The sequence below is a fragment of the Aphis gossypii genome, chromosome 1 (genome assembly GCF_020184175.1).
Source record: "Aphis gossypii isolate Hap1 chromosome 1, ASM2018417v2, whole genome shotgun sequence".
NCBI lineage: Eukaryota > Metazoa > Arthropoda > Insecta > Hemiptera > Aphididae > Aphis > Aphis gossypii.
Window position 1 is genome coordinate 40,428,877 of NC_065530.1, and position 18,883 is coordinate 40,447,759.

The following is an 18,883-nucleotide window of genomic DNA, read 5'->3' on the forward strand; positions in this document are numbered from 1 at the left end:
TACGTAGATACTACTGATAAATACACCGTCGAAGCGTGGTACGTAAGTACACGATCTCTTTTGGAATATACGATTAAGCGGTGCCTATACTAATTGGTTGCTATGCGATAGTATAGTCGAAAACGTAGGTACTTATTTGTATTACTGCTTCGAAAATAAACGGAAACGTTTTAAAAGATTATATAGAAAAAAAAGTTTCAACGGATTTTACGTCTTCTCAAAGTAAAAACGTAACTGTATATTATACTTACGTTAATTAAAAACAAAAGTTTAAACTTTTAATTAAATCGTACATATAAACGGTTTTAATGAGGAGTGTATTATTATACACTGCTTAGACGAACCGACGTTCCACGGACTCTATCTCCGCTCTAAAAACCTATAGCGTGATAGAGTTCATAAATAAATACGAGATGAGAGTACAAATGTTTTAGTATCGTATATTCATTAAAACATCACCGCAGCGCAAACTGTTCATTTCGTTATTATGTACAAGTAAAATATTATTTCATTAGAGCTATTAGGTTTTATCAGGTAGGTACTCACCAGTCGCAGTTTTGAAGACGAGTTCCGATGGTACACTAAATCCAATCTCGTTGTGGGCTCTGACTTCCACTTTGTAAAACGTGTTGGCATTCAGATTGTCCATCAAAAACGCAGTCTTGTCTGGAGACCTGAGGTCTTCAGATCGACAAGAATCTCTTCTGACTGTCCACACAGTGTTTACCTTATCGGTCTGAAACACGAAACAGCGGCGATTAACGAACGACAAAAAAATTATATCCTTTCGGGTATTATTAAAATATAGTTGTATGTCCGAAAAAACGTTTAGTTTAAAGTGGCGTAAATGAGTAAAACACCAAGGAAGAAAAGGCAAAATAATTTATCCATCAAAATTAATTAGGCAAAAAGGTACCTTTGTACTCCTACAAAAATATCAGGGGAAAGCGCCCCCTTACACCCAACCACAATTATGCACTGACATTTTATATTTATGCATATTAAAAAAAAAGGCATTTTATAACTTTAGGGTAATGGTTTTCGATTACAATTTATAAATTAACTAAAAATTGTTGATAGAACTATTTTTACTAACTTAAAATTTGAGTGAATAATATAAACTTACCACGCAATAGTGAACGTTGTACAGGTTTATGGGCTCCCCATTGTCGGCCGGTATCTTCCAGTTCACTTCGTAGCTGTTTCCGTACGGCGAGTTAATATAATCTTCGGTGTCCACGTCTTTGATGACCAATATTTTAGGTTCTTCGGGCGCACTCCTCTTGGGCATAGTACGTTGTTCCTGTGAACCCCAATCGCTGGTACCCACGTCATTGATGGCGGCGAACCTGAACTGATAAGTTCTGTGAGCTTCCAGACTTTCCAGTATGTAGGGTGTATCTAATAAAATAGATATAATAATTATTTTTGTAAAGTAAATTTATTGAAAAAATGTTTATAATGCAAATGCTATAATAAAAACTTGTTTGACCCCCCCCCCTTCCAATATCATCAGGTAGTACTAGAAATGGTTTCCATACGAACTTTATTTACTTTTTAATTTTTCAAAAAAAGTTTTCATTCAAACAATTTTAATAGATGTATTGTTTTGTTATTTTAAATAAACATTAATCATTACTGTAAATAAAATAATAAATAATATAATTATGAATACACAATAAACAAAGAAACTGCAGAACTGATATTTTAATAAAAGTTATCATATTTTAGGCATATTTTATGAATTTGATTTGTATTTTATTATTTTTGATAACATGAATATGATTTAAGTTATTGGTTTGAGGACTTAAAGTTTTTTTTTTTTCATTTAACGATTAAAAATTCACGGTTACCTCTATTAAACAAATGAAAACGCTATGACACAGATAATTTCTTCCCAATATGAGATCAAACGTTGGTAATTTTGTTATAAATATCGAGGGAGTAAAGTCATCCCGTGTAAAACAGTTTTTAACTATATTTCACTTTCACGTTGTTTTGGTTAATAATATTAAATTATTCTTGTACACATCTTTTCGAATTAAACATATTATAAAATGATATATATCGTTTAAATTAAAACGTAAATAAATATTATAATTGTGCTATTATTGCGAAAAACATAAAAACCCTCTCCTCAAATCAGCTTAGGGGAAGTTTATCTTTCCTCCTCGAAACGGTACGGTAACGTAATCGTAGTGCTATAAATTGTGTGTTGCAGTACTTACCCACTGGCCAAGATTTATTGCGAGCTTCTTCCCACGTCTGCGACATCTCCTTATACTGGACGGCATAGGCTTTGATTTTTATACCTCCTGTGTCTGTCGGACCCACAAATCCGAACGAAATTGTTGTAGCTGAAACGGACATAGAAATGAGTTGAAAGAAAATTGGTATTTACGAGTAAATGGGTGGACTTTCAAACGATTGATGAATGTTTACTGTGTAAATACGTAAAGAGGATGCAAACACCTCCGCAAACTGTTTTTTTTTTAAGCTGTTAGGTCATAGGTACAGTCAAGTGGTTACTCGAGAATTAAAATATTAAAGCTGAGTAAACAAATTTTTACGAGAACTTTTTGACTGTTTAATATAGTTTTTGTTTTAAGCATATCACTTACGCAAAAAAAAAGTTATTATTGTTTCAAATCCATTATTTTGATGTTTTTCAAACTTAAATAACTTTTTTCACATTATAGCTGTAGGTAATATAGAAAAAAACTTAAACGATATTGCACAGTTAAAGTTTCCCTCTTTTAACGTTAACAATTGGACTACACATATTTATACGTTTTTTATTTTTGTACTTTTACAACTCTGTCTAGAATGAAGAAGGTTTCTTATAAATATTATTTCGTAATCACGCAATAATAAATTGACAAATAATTATAAGTTACATACAACTTGCAAATTACTAACTCGAATTAAAAATAACTAAATGTAATAATAGTAATATTATAAGTTGATTATACGTTTTATAATATTCATAATTCTGTCAGCATAATATGCTAAAACATAGGATAAAAAAAAAATAAAACAAAGAATGAAAGAAATATAACGGTATAGAAATTATTAACAATAATTTCTAGAAGTATACAATTTAATTGTATACCAACAAAATCGTTTATAAACAATTAATAAACACATCTTTTTTTTTCATTTTTACGAAATTGTCGGAGGTCTATATTCTATACATTACTTTTCGTAGGTCATAAAAACGTACGCCCTAAATTCATAGATATTAGCATTATAAATCCTACTCTAAAATCCACTACATGAAAATTGGTGGAACCCGATTTTATGAATTAATCATTTAAATATAGACAAAAAATAAGGGCTGCTATAGTTCAAGATTCTTGTCATGGGACTTACCAGTGACGACTTCAAACTTGGTCTGGGACACTTTGGACGGCCGGCGTGCTTCCCTGAGCGTGATTTGTATGTTGTTCTCGCCGTGTATGTTCTTGGTTAGGCACGTGTATACGCCGTAGTAGGTCTGGTCAATTGGGGTTACCAGGAGGTCACTGTATGGGCCTTTACCGAACTTTCTCACGTTGATGTCATCCTCTATCATTCGGTTGTTGAGCAGCCACGTGATTGACGCGTTCGGCAGAGATTCGGAAATGCATGAAAGGTTCACAGGCTTCCGGTTCCACGTCCACACCTCCTTGACCATGTTGCTAGCATACACTGGCGGAAACTCAACAGTCAGATGTCCGTTTTTCCTCGCTTCGCCGCCCTATAACGAGTATAAGATTTCACAATTATTTCAATATTTAAAGGTAATGTAGTAACAAAGTTACAGGACTTATTCTATTGCTCACTTAAATTGTATCATTTAAAAACAAAGTTATGAAAATTATGAATTACGATTTTTAGAATTGTCTATAGGATAGACATACGACTTAAAAATCGTATTATTTTCTATCTACTAGTTTCAATTTCGATTTGTACAACATTTTTTTGTTATATATTTTGTATACATACATCTGCTTTGCTATATCAGTGAAAATGGTAGTACATATAACTAAAAGCTTTATATTGACAAAGGTCATTTCGTGGCATTAACACTTTTAAGTGTTAGAACATATATATGGTCTTTGTATGTCATATTTATAATTGTAAATTTCAATTAACAAAATTAGAAGGAATTTATTATGAATGGGAAACAGCGGTAAACATATTATGCTTGGTTAATCACCTTGTTATGATAAATTAATAATATGTCACATAGTTATATAACTCAATGGCGGTATATACGAGCGGATAAAAGTGGCAGAAAAAAGGGGTGAGTTACGGGAATGATATTATGTACGACTATAGTCTCACGTGTACAGAAGTATCTACTATTCATTAGTTTTTGCGTATCGTATCTATTAGGTAAAGTAATAATAAGACAAAAATTGAATATACAAAAATGTATACTTTGTATGATCAGTTGCAACTTACAGAGCTATAGGTAAATATTCAATATAGATACTTAAAACTTGTTAAAAATTAACACATAATTGGTAGATTTGCACTAATGACAAACAATATAATATTTGGTCTAAAAATTCTCAAAAATAGGATTTAAAATAATTAATAGGCAGAATTATTTCTAATTATTTTTTTTTTCTAATAAGATTTAAGAATAGCAATGAATAATTGAAAATTATAATTTTAAATACAACTTTTAAAGACATATAAATATTTATTTCATGTCAATTTTGCTAGTAGCCATAAAGACTATCTCTAGGTTATGCAATTTAGAGTTTTTTAAGTGCAATAAATAGTATTCTGTAATGAATACCGGTTTAACGAAAATATAATATTACCAGTGTTGTATTTATTTTGATTCGAGTATTTGAAACTTTTTAAACTTATTAAGACAACTTCATAAATCAAATACAGCTGCGAATAAGGTAAGGTGCATGAGCATTATGAGTCCTACAAATTCCGGCATTCATTCAAGGCTTATGTTCCTTGTGTTTGCCTCACATTAAATTTATCAAACTTACTGAAACATTCTTATTTAGTTTACTTTTATATTTTTATTTTATTTTTGAGTTATTACAGTATATTATAAAAATTATATTATTGTATGCCCACTACATTCTTTAAAAGACCAGGAGATAATAATATCATGAGAGGTACTCTATTTCTTATCAAACTTGTTACTTTCTATTACAAAGAGGCAAAAAGAAAACATAAACATTGAATTCACAGACCATAAAAAATCATTTAAAAACAAAAATATCAAGTAACTAATCGTGGTTGGCAAGTTTTCTATATGTCACGGGTTACTCGATCGCTTTCTATACACAGCAGTGTTCGAACACACTAGGGTGGCGGTTGCAATGGTTATATAATATTAATTATAGTTCTATGCGGTCGCATAAACAACAATATTCAAATATTGATCAGTTTGCCTTCTACTAATGTTTATGTATTTCTTATCCCTATATAGCAACTACCAATATTAGATGTGTTATATTATTACAGTATAATGGCTTTTGGGCTTGGGCTTCGTTTAGCAGATCGACATTTTAATAATTGACACGCCGTTGGCAAAAGTGGCTTTGTACGGAAGAGCCATAGATATACCTTTAATAGTAAAATATAATTATTCAAATTCCGTAGCTATAGTACGTACCTTGTTCGACGCGATGCACGTGTATAGTCCGTCGTCGGATCGATTCAGGTGTTTAATCACAAGAGTGGCCGTTGCCAAGTCCCCCATAGTGTCGTGCTCCACACTAATGCGATAATCTTCGATTCCTGGTTTTATGACGACGTTTGTGCCCACTCTCCTGTAATTATTTAGCACAAAGTTTGGATTAGTAATATTGTTATACTATATACAGGCCGTTGCAGCCGATATTCGTTTGTAAATTACTGTCACCACAGTGCCCGTTAGAATAGAACAGGCGTTATTGAAATCTCGATATATAGTATTATAATATCGATTGCGTGATAAAAACTTTTTAATTTACGACGCATATATAGACGCGGCGGCAGCTGCGTCTTCTTTGAATATTATTATTATTCAGTGTTTCTACAACGCCTACATTATTATTATGCTACGATCTCGGTGGTCTTTACTCTTTAATAACACAGCGTGTCTCGAAGAAATGTATTGACTTTTATATAATATATATACCTATATTTATTGTATATCTCAACAGCAGACTCGGAGTAGTTAAAAATTCCGACGTGCCCGAATAAAAGTGATACAGTAATGTATACATATATTGCTGCAGCAATGACTATATTATCTTTTGGCTTATTTCCGTGCTATACCATTTTATATTTTACCCCCTCAAACTTTAAATGGTTATAGTTTATAAATCTGTTTTATTTTTATTCTTTTAGATTGGGTTGTGACACATTCATAATGTAAAAAATGGACGCTTTATTTAAAAAAAAAAATGTTTTTTGTTTTGTTTTAAATTTACAGCAACATCAAAATGTAAAAGTTTCTTGTTTATTGCACGATTTACAAACAAAGTATTACCGAGTTAATCTTAGCTGCGTTATTTATTCTAAAAGTTATGATCAAATTAAATTAAATTATAACTGTATTTAAAGACATTAATATAAACACGCTGAAGCGCGTCTTGTAGTTGTATGTACCTATGATTTTTTTTTGTATATACAGAATATTTGATGTATGTTTTGATAACGATTAAATTTAGAGTACGTTAGTGGAATCGCGATATACTGTCTTTTGTTTGTTAAATATAATTCTTTCAGTCTTGTGAACATTTTATTAAAATTGTTTAGTATGAAATATTATAATACTATGCTGATATAAACGCCTGTATATATAATATATATCTATTAAATTATGTAATTATCGATGATATTGTGAATTGTGATTTAATGGGTTTTAATACCGACCGATTATTTTTTTTTTTGCGACAAAAATAGCTAATACTTTGCGCATGTACTGATAAAACTAGTGACAAAATAAAAATATGAATATAGTTTTTAAATTTGATATGCATGTTTTTTAAGATTGATAATAAAATTACTTAACAATTTGATTCTGCAGAATCAATGGTCTTCCTCGTGATTTTTTTTTTTTTAGTGTAAAATTTAAAGAATGTTTAAACGTTATTCATACGGAATTAAACATAATTGGGATGATCGACCTAAAGTAAAGTTTATAAAACATGATTTTGGGTGAAAAACATTACTATTATGGACCACAATTTAATTACATATAAGTGCAACTGTGAAAGCTATCTTTTTTATATTAGTCGCACACGATAATAATCATTTAACTACGCAAACATTTATTGAGAAAGCACCTAAAAATGTGCCTTTAAAACGGTTATTGTTATCGAGTTATTGACAAAATAGAATAGACTATAATATATTCAATATATTTTTTTATTTCTATTAGATAAATATGATTAAATCCACAATGAATATAATATTATATTAACATAGAGTATTATAAATAAACAACATGTTAATACAATATTGTTATTCGTTGCGGTTGTAATTTACACTGAACCGTATTATAGATAAAGTTTTTGAGAACAAATAATACCATTGAGATTCTATATAATAGTATATAGTATAATATTGTTTTCGTAATAATATGTGCACAATATAATATGTACATATTTATAATTTGCAATAATATTATAATAGTAGCGTAATCATCTACGTAATTGCATTGCATTGCAACGATCTTTAAAACGTTATAACATTTCCTCGAAATGTCCAATCGTTTCATTGTAACAACCTAATTAAAAACTTTAACGATTAATTATTATTATTATTATTATTATTTTACTGATTATTCGAAATGGAGTACGGAGATCGCTTATTGTATAACGTGCAATACCAACATCGGTAGCGTTCTCGATGTTTTCAGACGGGAAATTACTTGTTGTGGTCGCCGAAGTTCTTGCGTACACCGTTAAAGTTATATAGGTACTCCCGCAGTGTAGTAACTAGTAATTAAAACAGTCTAAACTAGCTCCTAACTAACCGTATAATATTCAAGAATTGTAATCGAATTAAACGAACACGCACCTACGCAACGTTACCATATACGCGTTTATTTGTGTAAAACATTTAGGTATAATAATATTATATACGTTTATAGTTAAAAGCAATTGTTATTTTCTTTGTCAACTATTCAGTCAAACATAATGTAATAATTATAAAATGTAAAGCAGAATCATCACAGAATCACGGTATCATAACTTTCTTGGCTGGGAATTAACGAGTTAAAACGTTTGGTACATAACTATTGTTACTTTTTACTTCAAATGTTTTTCTCTTAGATTTATATTTATATTTTTTTAGGCATAGATCACTATGCCATTAAGCTTTAAATGAGTACATTTCTAAATTGTAAATAAAAAAGTAATTGATTTTTAACTAAATTAAGTTACTTTTTTTCTTGTTAACTTATAGAATTTTTACACATTTTTACACTAACTTTAAACTTAACTTAAATGTTTCTATAATATAAATTATTAACGAGATATTATAAGTTCTATAGTATAGATAAAATGTTAATTATTGTGATATTTAAAAAATCACGTGAGCATATTATCAACGATATGTTATTGTGGCTTATGGCTGTACTTATAAGCAGCCGTTTGGAGGCAATTTTGGCGTGACAGCGAATATCTAAGGCGCAAATTAAATTAAATCTCAACACGATAAAAAATTTAAAAACGTGTACGTTTACTTTTACTACTGTGACACGAGTAACTAAATGTAACAATATAATATGTATAATATCCCCAATACGAGTAAAAGAAACGTACACTTTGTAATAAAATGAAAGGAAATTGTGGGAGTGAAGTGGTGTATTCATTTCGGTTGTTTGTAGTCGACGTTTGAAATTACGAGTGCACCTATATTATAAAGTTATATAGAACTATTACAACCTACCGTGAAATGAAAAATTTATATGATAGAATGAATTTTAGTCACCAATATCGCCGTTATAAATACTTCCAGAAGCCCTAAATCCTATTGTTGTGATTGTGTAACCACTCAAAATTCTGTCACTAATAAATAGTCTTTATAATTTATAATACTTCGTGAAATTTAATAACAAATATGTATAATATATACATACCTACAGACAACATACACATAGATGACATTTTTTTAAACAGTTTACAATATTATTATAGTTTATAGATGACACAAGGACGTCTCGCTGATGATTTATAAAAAGCACAAATATAATATAAAAATTAATTTATGAGAATAAATTTATGTACAATACACCAGTTATTGTAAATTAAATTGAAATTCAAGTAGGTCACGAAATTATTTTAGAACGAGGAAAGAATTTTAAATAATTACCATCAAATAATCAGTTAAAATAATAATAAAAAAAAGTAAGAAAATATTGCTACGAAGAAGTTTTCTTTTTTTTAAATGAATAAAATTTAACTTCTATACTTTAATCTAGTATAGTAGTCTTTTTGATTATCACCTGAAACTTTTCCTATATGACCTCGTAATTACGTAACAGCCAAAACAACCAAAAATAATACTGATAGGGACCATTTTTAAGTTATTATGGTTTATGTAATATTTGTATTTAAATGAACCATAAAATGTAATTGAAATAGCCTATACAAAACCCCTTACAATTGTGATGTGTAACGTGGTGCGTTAATACATATTATTATGACATATCGCCATATCGGCCATTCTTCCTCTTTCTAATGTGATCTTAGAGCAAATAAAAATCATGAAAAATTTTGGAAAATGATAATAGTGTTTCAATACATTAAGTTTATTTTGTGGTATTTAATTTTCAAAATGTATATTTTTTTTTTTATATAAATTAAAATTAAAAAAAATTTACATCCATAATAAATGCTTATACAAACAAGGTTTATTTATTTTTCATTACTATAATATCTAAGCTGCAGCTCAGAAATGTATTTGTGATTGTTTTATGTAAAAAAAAAAAAAAAGTGTAATGCAAATCTATAACCAGTAAATCCATAAACCTCAAAAATGTCAACGAAACGTTCTTTTGTTATAAAAACCTACTAAACGGACACGTTTGTCCTGGATCGTGAATCAAATCGAGAAATATCTAGTAAACGACGACTCACCTGAACATGATTGACGGTAGAGGGTTGCCGTTTGCAGAGCACTTAACTCTGGCCTCGGTATTGATTGGCACGGACACATTGGTCACGTCCAACACTTCTGGTTTAATTAGCACGACCACGTTCACCAATCGTTCGATTTGTCCAGCCGCGTTGTTAGCCACGCACTTAAACTGACCGTTGTCAGTGCGACTGATACGATTCAGGCTCAATACACCAGTTAGCTTGTTCACGGAGTATCTCTCAGTACCTTCGCTTAGATCCCGCTGATCCGGCATGTGTATCCACGTAACCTTGGGTTCTGGTTTACCGTTGGCCGCGCACCGCACGCTGGCCATCTCGCCTTCAACAACTTCCAGCTGGGAAACTTGGTCAGGAGCAAATGTTGGTGGGATGTGAACCTGTGATATAAATACATATTCATCATTAACTTCAGTCATTTTGGTGTGCATGATTTTGGAAAAATATAATGCATCAATTCACGCGCAAAACGCCTTCATGAAGTCTCATAACAAGTGTGAGATAAATTTTATACAGCTGCGTTTTATTTTTATCGAACTTTGTGACTGACCCACATATATAGATATTAAATTATTTTATAAAATCAAAATTTCAAGGCTGATATTGTTGGATGATAGATAGGATTAAAATTTTAATGAAAAATACGAGTATAGTGTTGTAATGTTACAAAACTCACCTCGACTCTGATGTCCCGGTCCAGGATGTTACCCGTGTCTAACACGATGGCTCGACACTTGTACAAACCGTCGTCTTCGGCTGTAACGTTTTGGATTAGAAGACCATCGATGTCCTTGACAAAACCATTGCCATCTTGAATTCTGGTGTCTTCCTTGTACCAGTCGACCAGTGGAGCGGGATTAGCCTTGACTTTGCAGCGCACTTTGTAACTTGTTCCGGCGATTGGATATTGTTCAGTGGGAGCATCAACCCACGTGATATCGTCTTAAAAAATAATATAATAACAATTTATAGAAGATAGTAAATTCAAAACGAAAGAGAACTCAGTCGATCAATTTTGACGACTTACAGAAACTGTCCACGATCACGCTGCGAACCAGATATTCAGAATTCGAGTACGTGGCAGTGCATGTGTATGTGCCCACGTCCGCTTCGGTGAGACCAGTTATCACCAGCCCCAAATTGTTGCTGGAAGTAAACGTCGTGGTCACGTGTGCTCCGGCGGTCCTGTAACGACACACATCGAACGTCAATATTATAATGTACAACAGTATTTTACAATAATGCACTATACGTATAAATAAATACGCGAATCTCTGGTATAATATATATATTTATATTATCTAATATACGCGTTTGATGATATTTTAATTGCGACGGCAGACGACCGTATTGATTTCGCGATTTGGGGGCGACAAAATAGTAATACAATTTTGTTATTGTATCGGCACACGTGCTGTTTATAATGTATTATATTATTATATATCAGCTGCAACTTCCACCCTTCTGTTTTCGAATGGAATATATCCATGGGGAGTTAGTTTTACCAGTATTTTTGGTGATACGTGTCATTATGAGAGATAATTTAGACGCTGCAAACGGGTATCAGAAACTATATACAATGATGTATATAATTGTAGGTAAGTATACTACGCGGTTGTCATTTTGATTTTAACTAAAACTATAAAATCATTTACTACAATGTGGCAATTTTATTGTAATTATAATATACTTAAGTAATAACAGTTTTGGCTACCGTTATAGTGTCACTCGTAAACAGCTATATAGTTATCTGCTGCCAGACCGCATTTCCAATGAAAACAAAGGGGTGCTGAAGCCCTCTATTTTACAAAATGATCAACTCCAACCCACCATCATATACCACACCCTCAATCCAATAATATAATATTTAATAATAGTCTTGTACAATATAAAAAATAATTATTTATAAAATCAAAAGTAATTAATCAAAAATAGCATAAATTATTAGGGTGTTGAATTCAAAACTGATGGTGCCAATCCCCCTTTCTGAATTTCGTCAAAGGTTATTTGCGAACATATTATTACATACTATACACGTATTGTAGTCAATATACTTACGAGGTTTGATCGATCGTCCTGTTCTGCGGATCTAGCCATTTGAGATTCGTGATAAATTCTGGTTGGTCGACGTCGGGCTGGCAATTCAATATCAAAGATGAACCAATCGGTTTTGTTTGTTTCGGTTGTGTCGGTCTGATGATCAGCGAAGGTTCTTTGGCTATAACGTCTGAAAAAAAAAACACATGATTACATATATAGAATATATAGATAGTTATTCGCAATCGCAGCGGAAACTCATTAATTATTACTCCGCATTTCGTCACAAAGAGATAAAAGCGGGTACTGTACCGAGGATCATCGATTCTCTTACTGCAGTTTTCTTGGTTGACCTTTTCTGAGTCACTAATGGATTTCGTTTTCTTTTCTACAACACTGTACTTGCGAGATTTCGATTTCAATTCAATACACTACTGATGTACCTATATACGCTCCAAAAATACATCCACTCATACATATACACGTACCTATAATATAATATTTTATTATATAGATTCCTACGCGCCTTCTCGCTACACAGTTATGACTTTGATATTAAAATTTTGTTTTTCAAAAATTCGATAAACATGTATATAAACACAAAATCTATTGTACACTTTTTTTTTTTGTTAATACATGTGTATTGTGTACACGTAACTATATAATATATAGTATATATATATATATATATGACGCATATGTCGGAGTAATATAACTCAAAGAATCTGATGAACGACGAATGGAATGAAAATAAAAATGGCATTAAATGGTCTAAGCGAAAAATACATCCCAATATAATGTATAATATTTAAAACAGTCTCCGAACGAATTATTAAAAAATAAAGTAATATAGGTACATTATTCGATGTAAGTTTCAACTACAACAATAATAACTATGTATAAGTATTATTATTGTGATACCCATAAAATATAATAAAGCGTTGAACCAGAAAAATAAAATCTGGTTGTTATTTCACCGCGAAGTTTCTCTACGATATTGCATTATATAATAATAACATGTACTTCGTGGCAGATGCTAAAATGCGTACAGACGAATTAAAATTCTGATCCAGGCAACCCTCGCCCCAACAACCGATCCCTGAATTGAATAATAATATAACAATAACGAACAAGAAAAAAATATCGTTTAACAAATTAGCACGAAATGGTTTCTTTGTGCAAAAAATAAATCCACCGAAGCCGTAAAAAGTATAATAATATTATAATCTAAATCTCCATTAAATTTACGTGCGTATTTGACTCGTTAGTCGTTTCAATTTTTAACGGGATACACTATTTATGCGATAATAATAATAATCGACATTGCAATGAGCTTATTTCATACTGAGTTGCATTTTTAACTTGATTAGATTTATTCTTTATGTATACGTATAGGTATTAAGTATAAAAGGTGGCCTTGACTGAGGTTCGAAATATTTATATTTTCGATATCATATATTATGATGTGTAAATGTCAATTGTTTGCGTTCTATATTACGCCACAGTCGCAATAAATGTATAATATAGTATTAATATATTATATACCATGAATGAATTTATAATGCGTGTGCGGTAAAAAATCTAACCTCTGTAGATGGTTTTTCAACTTGTATCCTATAATTTCTCGGGAGTGGGGCGGATTTGGAACTCGCGCACATAGCCCCACAACAGTGCTGTGCAGGCTATATAGTGTTGGGATCGATTGGGCTAGGCGATAATTTCAAAAGAACACTTAATTCATACACACACGCACATACATGCACCTATTCGGACACTAACTTACGCCTGCGCGAGTTCGCTAGAAATAATAATAAGCCCCCCGGAGTACAGGTCGGTTTACGATACGGTCACCCGCCCAGACATCGGCTCCGCCGACCCGTTGTCGCACTAGGGGAACACGCGCCCTTTGAATTAGTTATACCTTGTTTACACAACAATTCCCTTTTTAAGGGTGGCACACGCAACTCCACCACAATTTCCCACTGGACCATAACTACGGCGGCTTACAGGGTTGGGTGTTCGGGAGGGGACGGGGATTTAAATTAATTTGCCCGGAGGTCGTTTGGTTTCTCGGCTATAGATGTTTTATTGGCACCCGGATTTGCCGTGTTAGACACCCGGCCGCAGTGGCGGTGTACTATACACGCATACACACACACACACACACACACAGCAGAGGGATGATATATACGTAGGATAGCGCAATACACAATTAAGTGTCTCCTATATATGAGCATATGTATACACACCACTTTCCTGTCGCGCAGTCACTACCCCGGGGCTAGAGAATCGAAATAATAACGGTTTACTCGGTGTGTAAAAACAACAACGCACCTATAACCTCACGAACGTCTCGCCTTATTACGTTTGGGGACGTGCGGTAATAATATAATTTTATTACTGTTGAAGAATACCTATACCAATATTCTGCACTATTGCGGAACTATCTCGTCCCAAAGTATATAATATTATATACACAGTAATAAATGTCGCGACTATAAAAATATTGACGCCGGCGATATATACCTACGGTCAAACAAAAATACAACACACACACACACTCGCATACACGGTGAAACTTTGTTCAAACAGTTTTGAAGAGATCTACTCGAGTAAGTGTATAATATAATATATTCATCGGTTGACACATTATTTTATTGTTGTGGATGTTGTTTTTTTTTATTATTATTATCGTCTACGTTTGGGTTTATGCGTGGAACTTTTCAGTTTCAATTCTTAGTAGATTATTATAATTTTATTCAATCCGATACGTTTGTAAATTTTTAAAGAACCATAATATATCTTCGAATCACCTATGTATAAGTATTATAAAATGAGACAAAAGATCGTATGATAATATCAAGTATATTATAATAAAGCGGTTGGCAGAAGCAGAACGCATGACATTAAATACTCGTGCTGCAAACGAGTGCGTAAATTAAACGATATTATACGATTCAGTTTTAACTACAAGGTTTAATTACGCGAAAAATTATTATTCGTTTCCCGAGCTACACATACACACGCACACATCATACACTATACACAAAGAGGATTTTATCGTATTTCACATAATTTGGATTTTAGCCATTTTTTCACGTTCCCTGCTGCATTCTTCCACAGATATACCATTAATTCACTCGGCGTATGGGGTTGAAAATGCAATAGTATTAGAGGACGACAAATTGTTCTGAATAGTGAATATAATATTGGACGAATGACGAAAAAATAAGTTCGCAATACGTAGCATCATATACTATATATACAAAGAAGTTTCGCGTAGTAATATTTTATTTAATAATTCACGAATTTTATTATAACTCGTTAGAGAAAAAAAATTAAATCATAATAATAATAATAATCAAGTCGATGGCTTTGAAATTACGCGATGGTTGAAAAATTAGTGAACACTATTCATATTATAATAACGTTAAGGTTCCATAATTACATTTTGGTAATTTGGTTTCGTATATATATATATATATATGCGTATACATGGTTTGTTAGCAATATTGTACCGTTTAATTAAAAACTTTCAAAGCGCAATAAGGAAACGAGGGTTGAAAGCACTTCTTGGGGACATTCAAGTGACGGCGTCGTCGCCGAGGGGCGAAGAAAATATTATACGCTCTACCGATTGAGACAAATAATACGAATTTTGTCGGTTAAAATCGGGAATTCGATAAGCTCAAAAATATATATAAAAAAATATTCACTGTTAACTGTTATCATTAGAGAAACAATGGAATATATTATAATAAATACAAATTTTCCTCTTATCAGATACCTATTGAGATAAAGTACATAGGCAAATCACACTTAACATTATAATAAAATAATTTTATTAGATACATATTATTTATGTTTATTTTTATAAATTTGAAAATGATTGATACATTTTTACGATAAAATTATAAAAATGAAATATAGGCAAACCGATTTAGATTATATTGTACGGTTAGTATATACCTAATATAATAAGTTTGATCTGAAAGGTATCATAATAGCTTGAACGTCCGTCTAGGCTAAACGCTAGAATAAAATATTGTAGTTTTGAGTTTCAATTGGAAGAAAAAATAAATAGGGATTATAAATTTAAATTTTTGCGGTATATGTTTAGGTTTAAAACAGTCAAGTACATACAATTACACAACCGAATTAATACACAGAGTGTAGGTACTCTAACGTAAAATATTGTATAAACAATTTAAATAAAAACTGATTGGGACTCACTTGCATTGCGGGCGTATAAGAAATGAATCGGTATTATAAGATATCGTATATTTAATACGTAGGTTATAAGTTAGACACGAATATTAAGATGTGTTTGTGGTCTTAATCCATGAAAACACATAATACCAAGTACTCAAAATCGGCCACTATGTAGCAAGTTGCCCATTTTCTTCTCTACAGTATAAACCTAATCATAGTTATAACGATCATTCATTCGTAGAAACCAAAATAATACTATATTGTATGGGGTATATAATATATTATATATAGTGATTTTGGGCGATGGCAATTAGTCCGAAATTTGCGCCTGGCTTCCATTGTGCAGACGGACGGTTTCCGATTAGTGTGACCCAGTGCAGGTCACGCGTATATATGTGGAGGAGAACTTAACCGTACACCACCGATTGAAAAACTTTGAGACAAAAGGTTTTTAATTGATTTCCGAGGTACGGTGGTGGAGTGCATTATATTCATTTATATTATATGTGTAAGTACAGCGTAGTAGTAACGAGGGTATTTTCGGCACAGACATGCATATATATATATACAGAGAAGTCCCCGTGACTAGCATATATTATATAAGTCTTTGGTAACAATATATTTAGACGAAAATGTTTTGTTGTCCATTGCTCTGTTCTCGGAGTGCTGAAAAAAGCGGTAACGTTCGTTTTATATATATAATAAGGACCCCGACCGACAGAAAAAAAAGAATGAAAATAAATAAAAACGAGAATTTCGGTACATAATAGAGCTTTTCGTGATACCTCGGTCTTCAATTATATACCTAATTTACGTTTATTCAATAGGTATTCGCGGACCATGGCGAACAAATTAAAATAATTCACATTGCAATCCTGCTCGCTCGCTAAATAAACGTAAAGATATATTATATTATTTAATTTCAGACACGATTTTGATTTCAAAAAATGTATCTTGACGATATAATTATAACTTTGATTATTATTTATCAAACGGAAATCCTTTGTGAAAAAACATAAAACTTAGCTAACACTTTCTGGTAGTTATAATAATACAACAAACGGGTTTGGTTAGATATACTAAGTACATTGCACATGGCTACCGTAGTAGAGGCGTTACGAAATAATATATTTATTTATCGTCATCATTAGCATAAAACGTGATAACCTCGCGGTTATTATACATTTTTATGTTTCGTTTGGCAAAATGCGAAATGGTTAGGTTGAGCAATTCTGAAATCCCACTCAATTAATCAAAAGTTGTTGTTTCGTTTGTTGAATTCAGGGCTTAGGTCGCTGACATCAAAAACGAAATAATAATAGACAACAGACTATATACATATATACCGAGCAATAAACCCTAAGTACATCCGAGGGACTCGCAACCGATGTTATTTAGCAGTTTCACGTATGGAATTAATATAATTATTGTAGTTTGAATGTAAAAAATATGTAAATAAATAAAAAAATGTATTTTTATAGCACGCCTACAGTTCAATCAAGAAATTATGATGTATATTAATTTGATAACTAACACTATACAGCGATAAATTAATTAAAGTTATTTAATATGTACACCCTGCGTTTTGTCACCATATAATATATACTGATCGTTGTAATTAATAAAAAAGAAATGTATAGGACAGGTACCATTCAAGTAACAATATACACAGGGGTGAGCGGGGACCAAAAAAAAAAAAATGTATCTTGATACATATGACACAAGATATTTTTATTTTAGGCATATAAATAGATACTTGATACTTTAAAAATTAATAATAGATATAAGATACCCTACAAAAAAACTGTTCAATATTTACCGAAAATATACAAAAAATGAAATAAAAACTGTTGAAAATGTTTTCAAATAATAATATAATTAGTTAGTAGGTGATACTAATATATATCAAAATATTTGTCAATTAAGCAAAAATAAAATACCTACTAAATATATCGTTGATGTATCTCGCAAAAAAGATATTTTAGATACAAAAAAAACAATAATTTATATGAAAAATTTAATGCAATATTGTAAATTTATTATATCAATACATTTTTTTTATAAAATACTATAAAATATATTGCTCCCAAATGTTTATTATATATTTTATTTTTTAAGTCAAACATTTCTACTCGTAGATTAGAATAAGGAATCCTTTTAAAAAACAAAATCGTATCTTATCACTCCCTATATTCATGTATTCGAAACACAATCATAATGTATCGTCATCGGCTCATGGTACACCTTTAAATCGTACAAAATAATATGACTTAGACTACAAAACCCACACGCAAGAACGCGTAAAATTATTATCTACCAGGTGTTTTCGTGTAGTCGTTGCGGGTAGTGGGTACATACGTTTGAGAATAGTAATAAGGTTGAGGAGGAATTCAACATCAACGATAATTATTATAAACACTAAAGCACGTGAACAAGAATAACAAAGCGGTAATTGCGCGATTTTAATTCAATCCGTTTCGGGTCGTGCACATGTATTAGCTAACAGATATATTATAATATAA

General features: G+C 31.5%; 1 protein-coding gene across 4 annotated transcripts in view; it reads right to left on the minus strand.

The window, feature by feature from the left end:
• The window catches only part of LOC114120559 (fasciclin-2), a 152,226-nt gene that overhangs the window by 26,172 nt on the left and 107,171 nt on the right, over positions 1 to 18,883 (minus strand). For all 4 annotated transcript variants that reach the window (XM_050200068.1, XM_027982494.2, XM_050200062.1 and 1 more), the window contains exons 2-10: positions 12,171 to 12,339; positions 11,140 to 11,297; positions 10,789 to 11,054; positions 10,095 to 10,492; positions 5,636 to 5,792; positions 3,373 to 3,739; positions 2,229 to 2,357; positions 1,127 to 1,401; positions 547 to 736 (exon numbers count right to left, since the gene is read on the minus strand). In XM_050200068.1, the coding sequence (XP_050056025.1) occupies positions 547 to 736; positions 1,127 to 1,401; positions 2,229 to 2,357; positions 3,373 to 3,739; positions 5,636 to 5,792; positions 10,095 to 10,492; positions 10,789 to 11,054; positions 11,140 to 11,297; positions 12,171 to 12,339 (2,109 nt within the window). The remainder of the gene's footprint in view (positions 1 to 546; positions 737 to 1,126; positions 1,402 to 2,228; positions 2,358 to 3,372; positions 3,740 to 5,635; positions 5,793 to 10,094; positions 10,493 to 10,788; positions 11,055 to 11,139; positions 11,298 to 12,170; positions 12,340 to 18,883) is intronic.